The following is an 18,853-nucleotide window of genomic DNA, read 5'->3' as shown; positions in this document are numbered from 1 at the left end:
GCACTGAGGGGGCTCTGAAGCAGCCCCGTGCTGGGACAGGGCTGTTCTATTCCAGCACAAAGTGTGCTCGCACAGGCCAGGAGCGAGCTGTGAGTCAGGATGTTTGGAGCGTTACCAGGGTTTGTTTCTCCTAACTGGGATGTGACTCCGGGTTTCGAGACAGCAACTCCAAGTCCAGTCATCTGCTGCATTCCAGAGAGGGCAGGGAGAGACTCCAGCATCCGCTGTCATGGAACCATGCAGTCATGGAATGGTTTAGTGGGAAGGGAGCTTAAAGCTCCTCCAGCTCCAACCCCTGCCACGGGCAGGGACCCCTTCCACTGGAGCAGCTTGCTCCAAGCCCCTGTGTCCAACCTGGCCTTGAGCACTGCCAGGGATGGGGCAGCCACAGCTTCTCTGGGCACCCTGTGCCAGCGCCTCAGCACCCTCACAGGGAAGAGCTTCTGCCTTATCTCCAACCTGAACCTCCCCTGTTTCAGTTCAACCCCATCACCCTGTCCCATTGCTGCAGATCCTGGTGCTCAGTGGGTGCAGAGCTGCTGCTGGAGCTGGCTCTGGGCTGGGTGATGGGACAAGAGGGCTTGGGCCAGGCCCTGCAGCCTGGGAGCCCCGGGGGGGCTGGGAGAGTTGGGGGGCTCCCATGGCAACCAGCACAGCAGGGAGCACTCGGGACCATGGCGGAGCAGGACAGAGCATGGCCACACATCACCTTCTACCCACCGCCACAGAGCTGGCAGCCGGGGGGGCCCAGTGAGGGCTTGGGCACCCTGCATGTCCACATGGGGATGGGGGACCCTCATATGGGGATGGGCACCCTCACATGGGGTTGGGGGACCCTCATATGGGGTTGGGGGATCCTCATATGGGGATGAGCACCCTCACATGGGGATGGGCACCTTCACATGGGGATGGGGGACCCTCATACGGGGATGGGGGACCCTCATATGGGGATGGGCACCCTCATATGGGGTTGGGGGACCCTCATATGGGGATGGGCACCCTCACATGGGGACGGGCACCCTCACATGGGGATGGGGGACCCTCATATGGGGATGGGCACCCTCACATGGGGATGGGCACTCTCATATGGGGATGGGGGACCCTCATATGGGGATGGGCACCCTCACATGGGGATGGGCACCCTCATATGGGGATGGGCACTCTCATATGGGGATGGGGGACACTCATATGGGGATGGGCACCCTCACATGGGGACGGGCACCCTCACATGGGGATGGGGGACCCTCATATGGGGATGGGCACCCTCACATGGGGATGGGCACCCTCACATGGGGATGGGCACCCTCACATGGGGATGGGGGACCCTCACATGGGGATGGGCACCCTCATATGGGGATGGGCACCCTCACATGGGGATGGGCACCCTCACATGGGGATGGGCACCCTCAATGGGGATGGGCACCTCATGGGGATGGGGGATCCTCATATGGGGATGGGCACCCTCACATGGGGATGGGCACCTTCACATGGGGATGGGGGATCCTCACATGGGGATAGGCACCCTCACATGGGGACGGGCACCCTCACATGGGGATGGGCACCCTCACATGGGGATGGGCACCCTCATATGGGGATGGGCACCCTCACATGGGGATGGGCACCCTCACATGGGGACGGGCACCCTCACATGGGGATGGGCACCCTCACATGGGGACGGGCACCCTCACATGGGGATGGGCACCCTGCATGTCCACATGGGGATGGAGGACCCTCATATGAGGATGGGCACCCTCACATGGGGATGGGCACCCTCACATGGGGATGGGCACCCTCACATGGGGACGGGCACCCTCACATGGGGATGGGCACCCTGCATGTCCACATGGGGATGGAGGACCCTCATATGAGGATGGGCACCCTCACATGGGGATGGGCACCCTCACATGGGGATGGGCACCCTCACGCCTCCAGGTCTATGGCAGAGGGGTCCAGCTGAGCACCCCTGCCCCCTGCTCAGTGTGACACGAAGCCCCCTCTCCCCTGGAGCAGCTCTGCAGACTTGGAGCTCGAGCAGGAGAGCGCCTGGTCCAGGAGCCGGGTGTCCATGTCCAGCGGCAGCCGTACCCTGCTGCTCCTGCAGGAGAAGCTGAGGCCATCACTGCCTGCAGGGCCCCGGGATGGGCTCATGGCTGCCTCCAGCACAAGGGGAGCGTTTGTGCCTTGGAGTCCTTAAACCACGGCTGAGCTCCTGAGCCCTTTGGCCTCCATCCTGATGGATGGGGATGTGGGTGCTGAGGATCTCTTCAGGGGAGTAGGAGGCAAATGGGGGGGGAGGCAGCTCTGGGCTCCTGGGCCACCTTTGATGTGGAAGGGTGCACCTCCAGCCTGACCTCAGCATGCAGCTGCCCCATCCTACCTGCAGGTGAGCTGGGGTCCGGAACCAGAAGCTACAGACTTAACCTGACTTAGTTCCTATGTAGGGAGACCAAGGGTATAAAGTACTAGGAAGGGGTGAGGTGGTGATGTGTGGGCTCCCAGCAGTGGGGTCCAGGCAAAGGTTTAACAACAGCACCTCCTGTATGGAGATAGGCTGAGAAAGTTGGGGCTGTTCAGCCTGGAGAAGAGAAGCTGCGTGGAGACCTCATAGCAGCCTTCCAGTATCTGAAGGGGGCCTATAGGGATGCTGGGGATGGACTCTTCATTAGGGGCTGTAGTGATAGGACAAGGGGTAATGGGTTAAAACTTAAACAGGGGAAGTTTAGATTGGATATAAGGAGGAAATTCTTTCCTGTAAGGGTGGTGAGGCACTGGAATGGGTTGTCCAGGGAGGTTGTGAATGCTCCATCCCTGGCAGTGTTCAGGGCCAGGTTGGATGAGCCTTGGGTGCCATGGTTTAGTGTGAGGTGTCCCTGCCCATGGCAGGGGGTTGGAACTGGATGATCTTAAGGTCCTTTCCAACCCTAACTATTCTATGATTCTATGATTTAGCAGCCTGAGCCCCCCTTTAGAGCTTCCCACCTTGGGTCCAGCAGGAACAGGTTCATTAGCAATGGCAGATGAGAGAGCCTCTCCTGGGGGAATGTGCTAGGTAGAGCTGACCACAGAGATGAACATCCGATGGTTTCAATGCCCTGTGTCTCTTGCTAAAATCTGTCCTTGAGGCATGACCCAGTGACTGGAGGCTTGCTCCTGCTGCCACAGGGATGGCAGCACCTTCTCCATTGGGTGTTCCCTGACCCCTTAACTCCATGGGCTGATGGTGACCTCCAGGCGGGGTGTGCTCAGGGGATCCTCCTGCCTGCTGGTGCTCATGATGCTGGTTTCAAGGCCTCAAGGCAGTGTGGCCGCACTGGTGAATTAGCGCTAGGCTATGACCAGCCTATGCAGTGCGGGTGCCATGAAGCTCATCAGCCTGCCCAGTAAGTTGGGGCTGAGAGCCCACTCCACCAGTGACCACAGTGGCATTGGCCAGTCTGATAGCACTTGCCTTTTGTTACCAGGGTGATGGGCTGGTTTGGGATGGAGGAAGGCCAGGGAGTGATGGTTCTGTCCTCCAGACCTGCTTCTTGCAGTAGCACAATGTGAATTGCAGTCAGAGGCAGCACGGTTTGAGTGCTCTTCTTCAGACCAACAGAGTGATGCTTAGGGATGTCTGAGCTTGGAGGGCACCCTGAGCACAGTGAGGGATGTGGCGGGATGTCCCTCTTCCCAGAGACAAGCATCCCTTTGGAACTCTTTCTTGCATGGTGCGGATGGCGACTGGCACACCTTGCATCTGCTTTCACAAAGGCAAAGCAGTGGGAAGGGGCCAGAAGGAAGAGGCTGCGTTTCCACGAGCAGCGGTTTGTGAAGCAGCAGGAGCGGAAGCTGGAGCGCAGGGAGAAGGCAACGAAGGGGTTTGGGAAGTCCCTGGAAGTGCATGGAAAGCAGGAAGGAGGCCGCCCCTCGGGCCGGGGATGGAGCAGCGCCCTCGGGCTGGGGATGGAGCAGCGCCCTCGGACTGGGGATGGAGCAGCGCTCTCGGGCTGGGGATGGAGCAGCGCCCTCGGGCCGGGGATGGAGCAGCGCCCTCGGGGGCTGGGGATGGAGCAGCGCCCTCGGGCCGGGGATGGAGCAGCGCCCTCGGGGGCTGGGGATGGAGCAGCGCCCTCGGAACACGCAGCTCCCGCTGATGGAGAAGGGACCAAGAGAGGGGTCCGGAGAGCTCCTCCTGCCGGCTCCAGCCCCTGCCCTGCCGGCTCCCTGCACCCTTCTGCTGCGCCTTTAGGAAGCCAAAGCTCGGTCCTGTCCCAGCAATGAACCAGCGCGGTGCTCCCCTCTGCTGCTGCCACCCGTTTGAATCCAAGGGGCTGCTGTGGTTAAAGGGCCATGGGCTGGGGCCAGCTCAGGGAGCAGGAGTAAAATACCTCTTCCAAGGCCTGGTGTCCTTCGAGGGAATAGAGCAGGGATGGGAAAGGGGTCGAGCTTCTCCTTGGGTTGTGCTTTTAGAGAGGAGCCAAACATGTTTCGTGGCTGGTTGGGTTTCCAGGGGTGTTACCAGAGGCTCAGGGAGGGGAAATGAATCCATTGCTGGGGGAAAAGAAGGAGGATCAGTGACTTGAGCAGCTTAGGAGAAAAAACAGCAAGGAAAGGGGTACTGAAGGCGGTGAAGAAGGGGGTGAGTGTCAGCAGCAGATGGAGAAGGTGGCTGCATGCAAGCAGAACTGATCAACTTCTTTTCCCAACCAGAGGCATTCAGAGCAAGCCCTGAGATGCAGGCGTGTGGAGCTGGAGACCCTGGCACCATCCACCCCAAAGCACATTTTGACTGTCCCTGAAACACGTTTGTCACACTCGTTCTTACAAACGTGGCACCAAGGGAGGAGCTCCGGTTCCTGGAGGCGCCTGGTTGTCAGCCCAGTTCAGTGCTGGGGTTCACGCCATCAGAAACCTGTTCTGCTTGGCATGAAGCTGATAAGCTCTGGGTTGGGCAGAGCAGTGATTCAGAGCAGCCTGAGGAGAAGGACTTGGGGTGTTGGTCAATGGGAAGCTCCCCAGGACCCAGCTTCAGTGTTTCCTTGAGCCCCAGAACCCTGCGTGTGCTGGGCTGCACCCCCAGAGCGTGAGCAGCAGCTCAGGGAGGGGATCCTGCCCCTCTGCTGTGCTCTGGGGAGACCCCCCCTGCAGCCCTGATCCAGCTCTGGGGCAGCAGCACAAGAGGGACCTGGAGCTGTTGGAGCGAGTGCAGAGGAGGCCATGGGGATGCTGCGGGGGCTGGAGCAGCTCCAGTACAAAGACAGGCTGGAAACATCTTGGGCCATGCTGGCACCAGTGACAGGCTGGTGTCTACCTACACCCGGTGGCTCGAGCAGCACTGACACCCAGGAAGAGGTGCACTGAGGTGGAAAGCAAGGAAATGCCAACGCACAAATAATGCCATGAGTGCTCAGAGAGGAGCCTGGAGGCATCACCTAGGGGTGACCTGTGCTGGTGTCACCCAGGGGTTTCCTTGTGGGAGGATGCTGTTAGGAAAGAGCTGGTTTCAAACAAGTGAGATCTCCCAGGTTTGGTGACAACTGCATGTTATCATGCAACACTTGAGCTGTTGTTTGAGCACTGCCTGCAGCTCTTGGCTCTGTCCCTGGGGGATGTGTCACCCAAAGCACACCCAGGCTCCTGCAGCCCGTCTCTCTGCCCTCCAGCTCTCAGCAGCCTCCAGGGCTGTCGGACTCGCCTGTATGTGCTTGGCCTGTGCAGCATCCCGGGGCAGCGACTCTCAGTGTTCAATAATGTAGTGTGAAAATGTCCCTTTAGTTTGTTGTAAACCTGCTACCTGGGTAAATCCACTGTGTGCCCGCTTCTGGTGCTGTGAGCAGCAGTGACTGATTAGTGCCCACTCCCTGATTTCAGAGTTCTCTGCTTTGTCCCTCCTCCATCAACCTTCTCCCTGTTGCTGCGGTAATGGCCACCCACCCATCCCTCCCTCCCTCCATACATCCATCCCTCCATCCATTCATCCCTCCATCCATCCATCCACCCATCCATCCATCCATCCATCCATCCATCCATGTATCCATCCATCCATCCATCCATCCATCATCCATCCATCCCTGCATCCATCCCTGCATCCCTCCCTCCCTCCCTCCCTTCATCCCTCCATCCATCCACCCCTCCATCCATCCATCCCTCCATCCACCCCTCCATCCCTGCATCCAACCCTGCATCCATCCCTCCCTCCCTCCCTCCTCATCCCTCCCTCCCTCCCTTCATCCATCCATCCATCCATCCATCCATCCATCCATCCATCCATCCATCCATCTCCTCCATCCCTCCTCATCCATCCCTCCCTCCATCCATCCATCCATCCATCATCCATCCATCCCTCCATCCCTCCATCCCTCCTCCATCCATCCCTCCCTCCATCCATCCCTCCATCCATCCATCCATCCCTCCATCCATTCCTCCATCCATCCATCCATCCATCACCCATCCCTCCATCAATCCCTCCCTCCCTCCCTCCCTCCCTGCATCCATCCCTCCCTCCCTCCATTCATCCCTCCATCCATCCACCCCTCCATCCATCCATCCATCCCTCCATCCCTCCCTCCCTCCCTCCATCCCTCCATCCCCCAAACAGCCCCCACGCTGTGTGGATGCCCAGGTTATGCCTGGCATGCAGCAGCACGCTGTGGGGAGCAGTGGCTGTCCTTCCCCTCCAGCCATGGAAGCAGAGGGGCAGTGGTGTCTCACAGTGCTGCTCAGTGCGAAGCTGACAGCGCACAGCTGGGTTAGCGAGGCAGGCGGATGAGGGTCACAGCCGCACTGATCTCTCTCTGTGTCCTCAGCCCCCCCAGGCAGGTTTCCCTCTCGGAGCCGATCCCATCGCTGCCCACAGCTGACTGCAGAGGGTGCTGCTGCCTGAGCCAGGGCCCCCTCCATCCTGCAGCCATCCCGCTCCCAGCCTGCTGCTCTCAGGCACCTCCAGCCCTCCCGTCCTCCACTTCCGACGCCTGTTTGCTCAGCGCTCACAGACCCACGGCACTTGGCTCTCCAGCACACTCCTCGCTGCAGGAGCTCTGCTTTCTCTCTTTGGGCCGGGTGGAGGTGAAGGCGATGGTGGCTTGCTCGGGATCTCTGCTGTGGAGGGGCTCCTCATCCCTTCCAGCGACTGACAGACGGCTCCAGGAGGGAGAGGACCACTCACCCCGGCACAGGATGGGGGGGAGGCTGTGTTTTCAGGCTCAGAGCTGTGTCAGCACAGCGCTCATCACTTGAAACAGGCAGTGCGGGGAGCAGGGGGATGCACTGCTGCTTCCCCAGGGGAGCCAGTGGAAGCCAGAGCCACAGGGCCGGTGCCATCCAGGGCTGGGTGATTCCCAGAGCATCCCATGCCCTGCACTGACACCACCCAGAGCATCCCATGCCCAGCACTGACACCACCCAGAACATCCCAGTCCCAGCACTGACACCACCCAGAGCATCCCAGTCCCAGCACTGACACCACCCAGAGCATCCCATGCCCAGCACTGACACCACCCAGAGCATCCCATGCCCAGCACTGACACCACCCAGAGCATCCCATGCCCAGCACTGACACCACCCAGAGCATCCCATGCCCAGCACTGACACACCCAAGCATCCCAGTCCCAGCACTGACACCACCCAGAGCATCCCATGCCCTGCACTGACACCACCCAGAGCATCCCTGCCAGCACTGACACCACCCAGAGCATCCCATGCCCAGCACTGACACCACCCAGAGCATCCCATGCCCAGCACTGACACCACCCAGAGCATCCCATGCCCAGCACTGACACCACCCAGAGCATCCCATGCCCAGCACTGACACCACCCAGAGCATCCCATGCCCAGCACTGACACCACCCAGAGCATCCCATGCCCAGCACTGACACCACCCAGAGCATCCCAGTCCCAGCACTGACACCACCCAGAGCATCCCATGCCCAGCACTGACACCACCCAGAGCATCCCATGCCCAGCACTGACACCACCCAGAGCATCCCATGCCCAGCACTGACACCACCCAGAGCATCCCAGTCCCAGCACTGACACCACCCAGAGCATCCCATGCCCAGCACTGACACAACCCAGAGCATCCCAGTCCCAGCACTGACACCACCCACCCTTCCCTCCCTGCAGCACTGGTGTCCGTGGGTGCGAGCAGGCAGGATCTGGGCCCTGTCCTCACAAAGGAGGCTCCAAGGAGAGGAGGAGCTGCTCCGTGCCAGGCCCTGCACGCTGTACACACACCCTGGGGCAGTAACAGACCCCAACAGAGGTGACTTGAGGGCAGCCCCACAAGGCAGGACCCAGCACAGTGTGACAGGATGTGCACGCTGTGTGCTTCAGCCTCAACGCATGCATTGGGCTTAGAGGCAGCCCCTTTGCCTGCCCATGTGGGACCACAGATAGGATGTTAATGGTGTGTGTTCACTGAGTGCTGCATCACAGGAGCTTGTGCTGACCTGGAGCAAGCTCTGTAAAGCCCTGAGATGAATGTGCAGCTGAAAAGAAACAGCAGCTCCTGAATGCCAGCCCTGAGATCAGCCCCACAGCTTCCCTTATGTGCACTGCATCATTGCCATCCACAGCTGCAGGAGGCTGGCAGGAGCCAGCCCGAGATGCACAGTGTTAGTGGCTGGGTTGCAGCAACACGAGGTGATGAAATCACCACATCTCACCAGGAGCTTTCAGTTTAAATCCCCCCCGGAGCTGGGCAGGTCTCTGGCTGCCTGGACAAGCAGCTCCACCACTGCATCCAATGGTGCCCTTGCTGGGATGACTCTCCTGACCCGTGCACATCAAAGAGCATGCTGTGCCCATCTGCCCCCAGGCCACCACAGAAACAGGAACTACGACTCCCAGAGTGGTGCTTGGGAAGCTCTGTCACGCTTTAACTGAGCTACAGTCAACCCTGAATCAGCTGGTGAGGAACCCAGGGGATGCAGGTCACAGGTGACCCCGCATGGTGCAATGGTGATGGTGTGCTCCCTCTCCCTCTGGCTCCAATAGGCACTGGGAAGAGGCACTGATGTGATGTTTAACGATGCTCCCAGAGCCCTTCTGGCAGGCTCCAGGATGCAGGGGAAGTGCAGGCTCCTTCCCACCTGCTCGCAGTAGAGATCTGGGACACATCACCCCACTGACAGTGCAATGGGTGAGCTCCATGGCCAGGGGTCAGTGGGTGGCACAGGCTCCCCTGCGGCTTGGTGTGGATGTGGAGCTCCATGCTCCCGGCAGAGCAGGATGCAGGGCTCCGTGCAGCAGGCATTGTTGTGTGCTTTTTGGCATCATTTCAGTGTCAGTTTTAACTGACACAATCCTTCTCCCCTGCTGCCCCTTCCCTTGCCCCACACAGGGGTGGGTGGCAGCAGGAACAGGGGATTTATTTGGGGTGGATCACAGCCTTCCAAGCTCCCATGTGCTGAGCTTCGCTTCCCATTGCTGTAGTGGAGATGGATGCAGCTCTGGTGAGAGGCTCAATGGTGGGAGAAAGCCCAGATGGAGGTCTCTGTTGTTCGGGTGGTCGCTCACAGGCGCTCACGCATGGACACAGGGATGTGCCTGCACCCAGCGTCTCCCAGCTCTCCCCTGCACACGCGGTTGGGATCCTCGGGCACGTCTGGCTCCAGCAGTGATGCAGTGCGGTGGGTTCAGATGCAGCCGATTGTTCCAGGATGGATCTGAGTTTCCTGCATCCTGGATGAGGCGGGATTGACGCAGGTTCAGGGATGTGTCACCCAGCTCCCGCATGGACCTGCCTGCCTCCCGGGCAGAGGAGCTGAAGCTGCAGGACCAGTCGGGCTGCTCTGGGCACTGCCATCACCTCTCTCTCCGCCTGCAGAACCAGGATGTCTCCAGTTACCGAAGTCCAGGAGGGAGCAGCACTGCTCCACAGCTCTTCCCTGCTTTAGGGGAGGTGTGGATGGGACCCACAGCTCCAACCTTTCCATCCTCTCTCCCTGGATATCCCAAGGACCAGCCTGTCCCTTTGAGCAGGCCGTGGGCCACAGGCAGCTGGTCCCATCTCCAGGCCACAGGATGGAGCCAGGAGGGGCTGGGCTCTGCTCCCAAGGAACAAGGGATGGGACAAGAGGAACCAGCCTCCAGCTGCACCAGGGCAGGTTTAGATGGAGCTGAGGAACAATTCCTGCCCCAGAGGGTGCTCAGGCATTGGAACAGGCTGCCCAGGGCAGGGCTGCAGGCACCGGCCCTGCAAGTGTTCACACCCCGTGGAGACGAGGCCTCAGTGCCATGGGGCAGTGGTGGCCTTGGCAGGGCTGGGAAGGGTTGGACCGGATGAGCTTGAGGCTCTTTCCCAACGCACTGAGGCTGTGCCGTGCCCGCGGGTGCTGTGCGTGCCTCTGCTGCCGCCCCCCCGGAGGACTCCATCCTCCCGGCTCCATCCTCCCCGCAGCCGCCGGGCCCTTCCCCGTGCTCCGTGGCACTGCCCCCGGGCTCCTGCTCACCGGCTCCCTCACACGGCCCCTGCCCGGCTCTGCGCTGCCGCCGCTGAGCGGGCTCTGCACGAACCGGACCTCGGAGGAGGGCTTCGGGGGGGGGATAAAGTTTGTTTTCCTGCCTAGTTTTGGGCTGTCAGGCGTGCACTGCTGGGCCGCCAGCGGGAGCGCTGTGCGCTGTGTACTGCATACTGTGTGCTGTGTATTGTATGCTGTGTACTGCGTGCTGTGTGCTGTATGTTGTGTGCTGTATGTTGTGTACTGTATGCTGTGTACTATGTACTGTGTTCAGTGTACTGTATGCTGTGTACTGTGTGCTGTGTGCTCTGTGCTGTGTACTGTGTGCTGTATGTTGTGTGCTGTGTTCAGTGTACTGTATGCTATGTACTGTGTACTGTGTGCTGTATGCTGTGTGCTGTGTTCAGTGTACTGTGGGCTGTGTACTGTGGGCTGTATTCTGTGTACTGTATGCTGTGTACTGTGCACTGTCTGCTGTGCGCTGTGGGCTGTATGCTGTGTACTGTGTGCTGTGTTCAGTGTACTGTATGCTGTGTGCTGTGTTCAGTGTACTGTATGCTGTGTGCTGTGTTCAGTGTACTGTGGGCTGTATGCTGTGTACTGTGTGCTGTGTTCAGTGTACTGTGGGCTGTGTACTGTGGGCTGTATTCTGTGTACTGTATGCTGTGTACTGTGCACTGTCTGCTGTGCGCTGTGGGCTGTATGCTGTGTACTGTGTGCTGTGTTCAGTGTACTGTATGCTGTGTGCTGTGTTCAGTGTACTGTATGCTGTGTGCTGTGTTCAGTGTACTGTGGGCTGTATGCTGTGTACTGTGTGCTGTGTTCAGTGTACTGTGGGCTGTGTACTGTGGGCTGTATTCTGTGTACTGTATGCTGTGTACTGTGCACTGTCTGCTGTGCGCTGTGGGCTGTATGCTGTGTACTGTGTGCTGTGTTCAGTGTACTGTATGCTGTGTGCTGTGTTCAGTGTACTGTATGCTGTGTGCTGTGTTCAGTGTACTGTGGGCTGTATGCTGTGTACTGTATGCTGTGTACTGTGCACTGTCCGCTGTGCGCTGTGGGCTGTGGGCTGTATGCTGTGTACTGTGTGCTGTGTTCAGTGTACTGTATGCTGTGTACTGTATGTTGTATGCTGTGTACTGTATGCTGTGCGCTGTGTGCTCCGTGCTCCATGCCGTGCGCACACACCGCTCGGGATGCCGCTTCTCCACTATAGAGAGAAGAGATCCGCGCTCCCGCCTCACCGCGCCACAACATGGCGGCCCCCGCCCCTAACGGGACGTCTCATTGGGCAGCGGCTCTGTCCATCAACCGATTACCGCAGTGAGCGCCGCACGCCATTGGCTGTTGGGAGAGGCCCCGCCCCGGATGGTTGCCGAGCAACCGGAGGACGCTGGAGGCGGCTGGGCGCGCACGGGGCCGTGGTGAGCGGGGCCGGGGCCGGGACCGGGTGCGCTGCAGGGGCTGGAGGCAGCCTGGGACCGACACCGACGAGATAACCCCGAGCCCCCCTCGGGCTGCTGCGCCCCTCAGGCCTTCCCCTACCCTCCTGACCCTCTCACGGGGCTCTCCCCACCGGAGGCCACATCCCTCCTAGGGGGGATCTAACTCTCCCATAGCCGGGGATCTCTGGGTCCCCCTGGTTCCCAGCTCCCCCCTTCTTTCCCCTCCTGCCATGCAGCTCCTCTCTCCTCCCTCCAGCAGTGCAGGCCGCAAGAATGGAGGTTTCACACTTGGAGCCCTGCCCTTCCCTCCATGCTGGGCCCAGGGACCTGCAGGCTGCTCCCTAGGGACTGCAGAGCTGCAGCGTGGCGGGGGGGGGTAGGGGGGCAGGCACCGTCCCTGCAAGTGTTCACACCCCGTGGAGACGAGGCCTCAGTGCCATGGGGCAGTGGTGGCCTTGGCAGGGCTGGGAAGGGTTGGACTGGATGAGCTTAAAGGGCTTTTCCAGCCTGGTTGGTTCTGTGATCCCCACCTCAGCTGCTGGTCATCAGCATCAGTTGGAGGTTTCTCCCCGCCACCCTTCACAGCTGGAGTCCGTTACTCTTCTCCCTTCCTGTGGGTGCTCCACAGCCTCTGGGACACAGAGCAGGTCTGATGCACAATCCCGTGTCCTGACCCCATGCCCAGACCCAGGGAGAGCTCCAGTGTCAGCTGAAACTCCCTCGTGCTCCCAAATTACACTGTTTCTCTAATGCTGTCACTGTGTTTTCCTTGCAGAGAGAAAATCCTAGGAGGAGTCTGTGACAGCAGCAGCAGAGGGATCTCGGTGATCTTTGACTGTCACCTCGTGTAAGAGTTGTAGTGCCCTTGCTAGACTTCCAAACACTCAGCTCACACCTCGGCAGCTTCAAAGAGCTCAACTCACTGGAGCCATGGCAACAGGGGATCCAGATGTGTTCCCATCTCAGGATGTGAAGCAAAGCACCAAGCCCTTGGTGAAGGGCATGGCATTGCCAAGGAAGGCAAAGATCACATTCGATGCCATGAAGATGTTAGACCCTCGTCGGCTGAAACCTGACAGCATGGAGACAGTGAGAATCATGAATGTTTTGGATGAGACAGCTGCCAAGCTGGAGATGAGCAGTTTGATCCCACGTCTGATTGACTCTCTCGATAGCTTTGCTGATATGCTGGGTCCGGAGATCACAAAGAACCTGCTGGAGCTGCAAGAGCTTTCCATGGAAATGGAGCACCTGCTTGCCAGCTCTGGGGAAGAGACCACGAGAGCTGAGGAACAACGGGGCCGTCTCTGCTTTCTAGAGCAGAGCCTGAAATGTGCCATGAGAAACGTGCTGAGATGCTTCCTGGCCAACCCTTCACTTCTCCAGGCTCTGAAACCCAAAGCCAGGGGGGCAGGCTCACCAGCTGAAGTGTTTGTCAGAGCCTTTGGGACGTTCAGGGATTTCATGCTGGAGAGACTCCTGACTAGTCCTGTGGAAGAAGAAGGAAAGAACCAGTTTGTGGCAGACATCTCCCTCCAGATTAAGAAGCACACTGAAGCAATCACAGCCCTGCAGGCAAAGCTGGCAGCAGCAATTCAGACTCGAGAGGATGAGGTATGATATTGGAGGAGTATGTTTTCCAACACAGTGTAACTGAAGCCAAACTTGGTAAGCTAAAACCTCATCCCTTGCTTGAAATTCCTAAAGAAGTTCCAGAGGTGATTTCTAACCCAGATCCTAAATAGAAAAGATACTATTTTCATGGAAAAATATAATGAAAAATGCTTATTGCATGTTGGATTACTTTACAATTGGAATTTGGTGTGTTTGGAACCTGCTGTCACCGTCCAACTTGAGTGACACGAGTCAGGGTGTTTCAAAGGAGCTGCAGGACAGGCACAAATTGCTGTGGTGGTGTTCGTAGCTGCCAGCACAAGCCTCCCTTCACTGCTGCTGAAAGGGGGAAAAGTCATTCCAGGGAGAGATTGCTCTGATAAAGTCCATGTTTAATGTCTGCTTTATCTTCATTCTGCTTAAGTGCATCATTGCTGTGAGCTGCAGCGTGGTGCCTCAGAGCACTGGTGGTTCATGTGGGGTTGGAGGCACAGGGAAGTGAATGGGCATTTCCCAGGCTCCTGCTGTGAGCCCTGTGGCACAGCCAAGGCCGAGCTCCTGACAAGCACTGCTTTGTTTCCTACGTGTGCTTTTCTCTCTCCTTCCTGCCAGAGGGGAAGGTTTTGTCATGTGCTCGCTGCACTGAATGGTGCTAATGGAGGCCAGGACCTGCTTTCCCCATTCCCTCTGCTCTGTGGGGATCTGTGGATCCAGACATTTGAGATCTTGTTGTGCAGCTTGGCCAGGGCATCATGAATAAGTGTGTTCCACTGGTCCCAGCTCAGGATTCCTCTTGCACAGCACACTGAGCTGTGTCCCCCAGGCACTCACTCTGAGCTAACCCAAAGCTCCAGGGAGCCACGGGGCTCGCTCCACTAGCTCTGCTTTTGGCTGTTCCTCAGGCAACAGTGCTGGTGGGTCTCACTATGTTTGTTCATTCTCTGTGTTTATTAAAAGGACCCCAGATGAGCAGAATTCCAGAGCACCTCATGTCAATCTACCTCTGTTCCCTCAGCCAGCAGTGGCAGCTCCCCATTGCTGCCACATCAGCAGGGTGGCTCCTTAGATCTGCACCTTCACAAGGGTTCCATACTGCTGCCAGGCTTATACCTCACCAGCGTTCCTCAATGGTATTTCATTCCCTTGTTTTCTGGGTCTAGATTAGCAAGAAGGACAGCGTGATCAAAGACCTCAAAACCAGAATTGAAGATCTGACCAAAGACTCCAAGATCAGCATGCAGAGGATCAAGGAGGAAGGAGCAAACCAGCAGAAGGTGGAGCTGCAAGCCTCCCAGAGCAGGTGTGCTGGGCTGCAGCAGGACATTGAGCAGCTACAGAGACAACTCACTACACTTGTGGTGAAGCACCGAGCATCTGAGCTGGTGCTCAGGAAGGTAAACGGGAGGAGGGCTCTAGAGCAGGAGATGGAGAACTTGGAGTGTTGCTGTCAGGTCTGGCTCAGCTCCTGCTGGCTGCTGGCAGTATGCACATGCTGTTTGTCAGAGCTTACCTGCCCTGTCCTCACGCTCTGCTGGTTCTGGTGGCAAGCAACCCTGCAGTGACAGCAGCGCAGCAGCTCCCTCACCTGCTCCTGCTGCTGCCTCAGCTCTGAAAACACCTTCATACAGCACGGAGGGAGCCTGGGCTCAGGGCAGGGTGCACAGCAGCAGGGCTAGAGGTGAAACAAACAAGGGTTTGGTGCAGGGTAAGCAGGGCAGACATAATACTGGCTTTAATAAAGCCATCTTTAGAGGTGATGTAGTGTTCAGGGTTGAGCACAGATGATTCTGGGAGCTGAACAAGCTCCTGATCTGCCTGGCTCTCAGCTGAAGACACAAACCAAGGATGGGGTTGAGTTGAATGAGGGGGAAATATAATTTATCCCAGTGCTGAGCAGATGCAGAAGGGAACAGGAGCAGTGGGCAGGGCATGCTGGTGACACAGAGAATCCAGAGCTGGAAAAGGGGTGGTATTCCCCCTCAGTTTGCTCCTGGTGGGTATTTACTCCAAACGAGTGCAGGGTAGCACACATATGCAATGGGATTCTCTTTCACTCTTGCTTTGAACCATGCAGGCTGGCAGTGGGGCTGGGCACTGACAAAGTACAATTCCCACATCTCTGCATTTTCACCTCCTTTAGTGGACTGGGTTTATCAAGCAGCTGCTTCCAAGGCTGCTGGGCACTGCAGTGTTTGTTGGGGAGTTGCTCAGCTCATTCCAATGCTCAGGCAGGCTCATTGCCTGACCCCAGAAGTCTCTTTTCCCCCTCCTTAGGACATCTTCTAGCCCTGCGTGGCCCAAGACTGCATTTTGGTTTAAATAGCTGAGGTGTGACCTCATGATGGCCTGGGAGCCTGTGGGCTGGGCCCTTGCTGACCGTTCCCTTGATGGTTTTGTGGAGCACAGGGGTAAACTGGTGTGTCTGGTAACTGCAGTATAGCCTGCAGTGTTTTACAGCTAGAATTACCTCTTTGTTTTAAAAAGCACCATTTTCTGAGTTCTTTCTGTCTCACCTCCATGTTTAGCCGTTCCCTATTGCTCTGATTTGAGGGTGGTTGCCCCAGTTTGTCGATGACTTGCCACATTCCATCAGGCATGTTCATCCCCTGCTGCAGAATGCACCTTTCAGGTGCGTTTCAATCCCTGGCTCCACGCTGTAAACCAAACAAGGCCCTTTTGGCCTCAGGGGATGTCCCATGAGCATCCCAAAGGAGGGCACACAGAGCGTGTGTCAGCTGGAGGAAGCTTGCCGCCAGGAGGAGGTGTTACACTCCCATGTGCTGTTGCTGGGGCTCAAAGCTACTCTGTTCTCTAGCTGAAGACTGTTCTTTCCCAGGGTTCAGGTCCCTGCAAGGAACTTGTCTTTTGTTCCAGAGGAAGTGCCGACTGGAGGTGGAAATTTGGAACTGGGTCCAGAAATACGACACAGACATGGCAGAAAAACAGGTACCTCTGCTCTCCCAGGAGGTGATGCCTTCAGGTGGATTCCTGTCCGCATGGACGGGTGGCTCTGGAAGCGAGGGGCAGGTCTCCATCCAGAAGCAGCACAGGCTTTTTGTCCCACCTGTGTGTTCAGGAGGTCTCTGCTGCTTTGACTTTCAGTTGCACCCGCTGCTGAATCCCACTGTGTTTGGAGCAAAAGGGTCGCCACGTTCCGTCACACACATCCACCTGCTGCCAGGGGACAGTGTGGCTGCACTCCTCAGGCCTGCCTGGTGTCCAGATCACACTCCTGGTTCTGCTGGCAGCCCAGATGTGCTGAGACACTGAACAGGCTGCATACCACTGGTCCCACCCGAACCACAGCAGGCTAAGGGGCACTCAGCACCTCCAGCCTCACCTCTGAGAAGGCCCTGTTTGTTTTCCTCTTCTCACCCTCTTTAGGGAGATGGAGAAAAGCTGCTGGATTACTGACAAAGCCAAATGTGGGGAAGGGCCTAAAAGCTGGCTGTTAATTGTAGGAGATGGTCCCTCTTGGCAGGGGTTTAACAATGGGGTTCTTTCCTGCTGGGTGGCACCATGTCACAGCATGTTAGAGGCAGAACTCACTAAGGCACCACACATCCACTCTGCTGGTTCCCCTGATCTTCCACCTCCGTGTGGCTTCCTCAAGACCATTAGGAAAGGCATAAACTGCTGCTGAGCTTGGGAGGGCAGTGCCACCATGGAAACTGCCTTTCCTAGGCTGCCATGGCCTGGCTTTTCACATGCTCTCAGCAATGAAGAGCAGATGAGCCACTCATCTAAACACCTTCTCAGCAGAGCTGGTAGCTCAGGCTCAGCCTTACCCACAGTGATACATGGCTCTGCACAGAGCATCTGCAGGAGGGGCTCTGACCTGCTCAGGTCTCAGCTGAGGGTGGATGCAGCACAGGGAGAATGATGAGAGTATCGTGAGGATCTGGTGTGAGGAAATTCCCTGGGTACTGGGCACCTTTTTGAGTCCCTTTGGAAGGATTCAGCTCCGCTCCCACTTGTGGCTCTGCTTGTGTTTGGGATGGGTTTAGGAACCCTCACCTAGGGATATACAGGGAGGAGCTGCTGTAGCCTCTCACAATTGCTGTACCTGGTATGTGCTCTATTGCTAGGCTGAGTACGAGGAGGTTGATGCTGCCTATGCCGAGGAGAAGGCCCAGCTGTCCCTGCTGACAGAGAAGCATGCTCTGCTTCTCCAGGAGTACACCCAGATCCAGGAGGAACGCAAGATGCTTCAGGAGCAGGAGGAGGAGGCTTTGAATGAGCTGAACACCAAGAACCGTGCTGCTGCCCGCATCCAGGCCCTCTGGAAAGGCTACTTGGTCCGGCGCCTCTACAGGCCAAAAAAGAAGAAGGGCAAGGGCAGGAAGAGCAAGAAGGGCAAGAAATAAAGCACAAAATCTGTTCTCCTTCCTCCTGGCAAAGCTGCTGACTCTGCTGGGACTGAGCCCCTCCAGGCAAAGCAATAGATTTGAGAGAGCAGTTGCATTGAGGGCTCTAGGGCTGGGGCTGCCCCTCGTAGCTGGAGCATGTTGGAGCAGTGGCATGAAAACAGGTCTCACCACTCGGGGTCTGGCTTTGCTGCCTCTGCAGGGAGGAGGATGTCTCCTGATGGAGGGACTGGGCAAGGAGGGCAGGTTCCTTGTGGCCTTCGCTTCAGTCTCTACTCGCTTGTGTTCTTAATGAAGGTGGCAATGAAGTCGTTCCTGGGGGCAGGATGGGCCCCTTCACCTGGCAGGGTTTCTGCTGTGTGGCTCTGAGAGGCCGTGCCCCTTTGTGCAGGAGGGAGCTGCAGGACGTGGCTCAGCAGGGGCACAAGTGGCACAAGTGCTGACCGGGCAGTTTGCAGTGGGGGCAGCCCAAGGGGGGATGCGGCACAGCCCAGCTCGTGTCCTGCTGCCTGCCCAAGCCTCTCCCTCAGCCGGGCAGCAGGGGGTGCCCACTGGGGGCAGATCCCTGCTCTGCAGTGGGGGATGCCCCAAGCACACTGCAGGGCATGGCTCCAGTGCTTTCTCTCCCTTCCTCTCCTGTCTCTGCAGCACCTTCACTTGGGGGTGCTGGTCGATGAGAAAATGAACATGAGCCGGCTTCAGTGTGCGCTTGCAGCCCAGAAAGCAACCGTATCCTGGGCTGCATCAAAAGGAGTGTGACCAGCAGGTCGAAGGAGGTGATCCTGCCCCTCTGCTCTGCTCTTGTGAGACCTCACCTGGAGCACTGTGTGCAGTTCTGGTGTCCTCAACATAAAAAGGACATGGAGCTGTTGGAACAAGTCCAGAGGAGGCCACGAGGATGATCAGGGACTGGAGCACCTCCTGCGTGGAGACAGGCTGAGAAAGTTGGGGCTGTTCAGCCTGGAGAAGAGGAGACCTCATAGCAGCC

General features: G+C 57.8%; 1 protein-coding gene across 2 annotated transcripts; it reads left to right on the top strand.

Moving 5' to 3' along the window:
• The first annotated feature begins 12,505 nt into the window (after positions 1 to 12,505).
• IQCD (IQ motif containing D) lies at positions 12,506 to 17,882 on the top strand. 2 transcript variants are annotated; one of them, XM_061370466.1, is made up of 4 exons: positions 12,508 to 13,498; positions 14,659 to 14,892; positions 16,373 to 16,444; positions 17,587 to 17,882. In XM_061370466.1, exons 1-4 carry the CDS (start codon positions 12,815 to 12,817, stop codon positions 17,863 to 17,865), a joined length of 1,269 nt encoding a protein of 422 aa, XP_061226450.1. In that variant the 5' UTR covers positions 12,508 to 12,814; the 3' UTR covers positions 17,866 to 17,882. The 2 variants fall into 2 exon arrangements, with proteins under 2 accessions (XP_061226451.1, XP_061226450.1); XM_061370467.1 differs by lacking the exon at positions 16,373 to 16,444 and having other exon boundaries at positions 12,506 to 13,498.
• The last annotated feature ends 971 nt before the right edge of the window (positions 17,883 to 18,853 follow it).

Source organism: Neopsephotus bourkii, unplaced genomic scaffold, assembly GCF_033783945.1.
Source record: "Neopsephotus bourkii isolate Nb327-2 ecotype Australia unplaced genomic scaffold, CSIRO-AGI_Nbou_v1 NB_1542, whole genome shotgun sequence".
Classification (NCBI taxonomy): Eukaryota; Metazoa; Chordata; class Aves; order Psittaciformes; family Psittacidae; genus Neopsephotus; species Neopsephotus bourkii.
Note: the sequence above shows the minus strand (reverse complement) of the source record. Positions and strands in the feature narration are given on the sequence as shown.

Bases quoted from the DNA above. Each gene is read 5' to 3' on its own strand.
- IQCD (XM_061370466.1), top strand. From the start codon at position 12,815: ATGGCAACAGGGGATCCAGATGTGTTCCCATCTCAGGATGTGAAGCAA. The intron at 14,893-16,372 runs GTAAACGGGAGG...CTTTTGTTCCAG, and splicing joins CTGAGCTGGTGCTCAGGAAG to AGGAAGTGCCGACTGGAGGT. The intron at 16,445-17,586 runs GTACCTCTGCTC...CTCTATTGCTAG, and splicing joins CAGACATGGCAGAAAAACAG to GCTGAGTACGAGGAGGTTGA.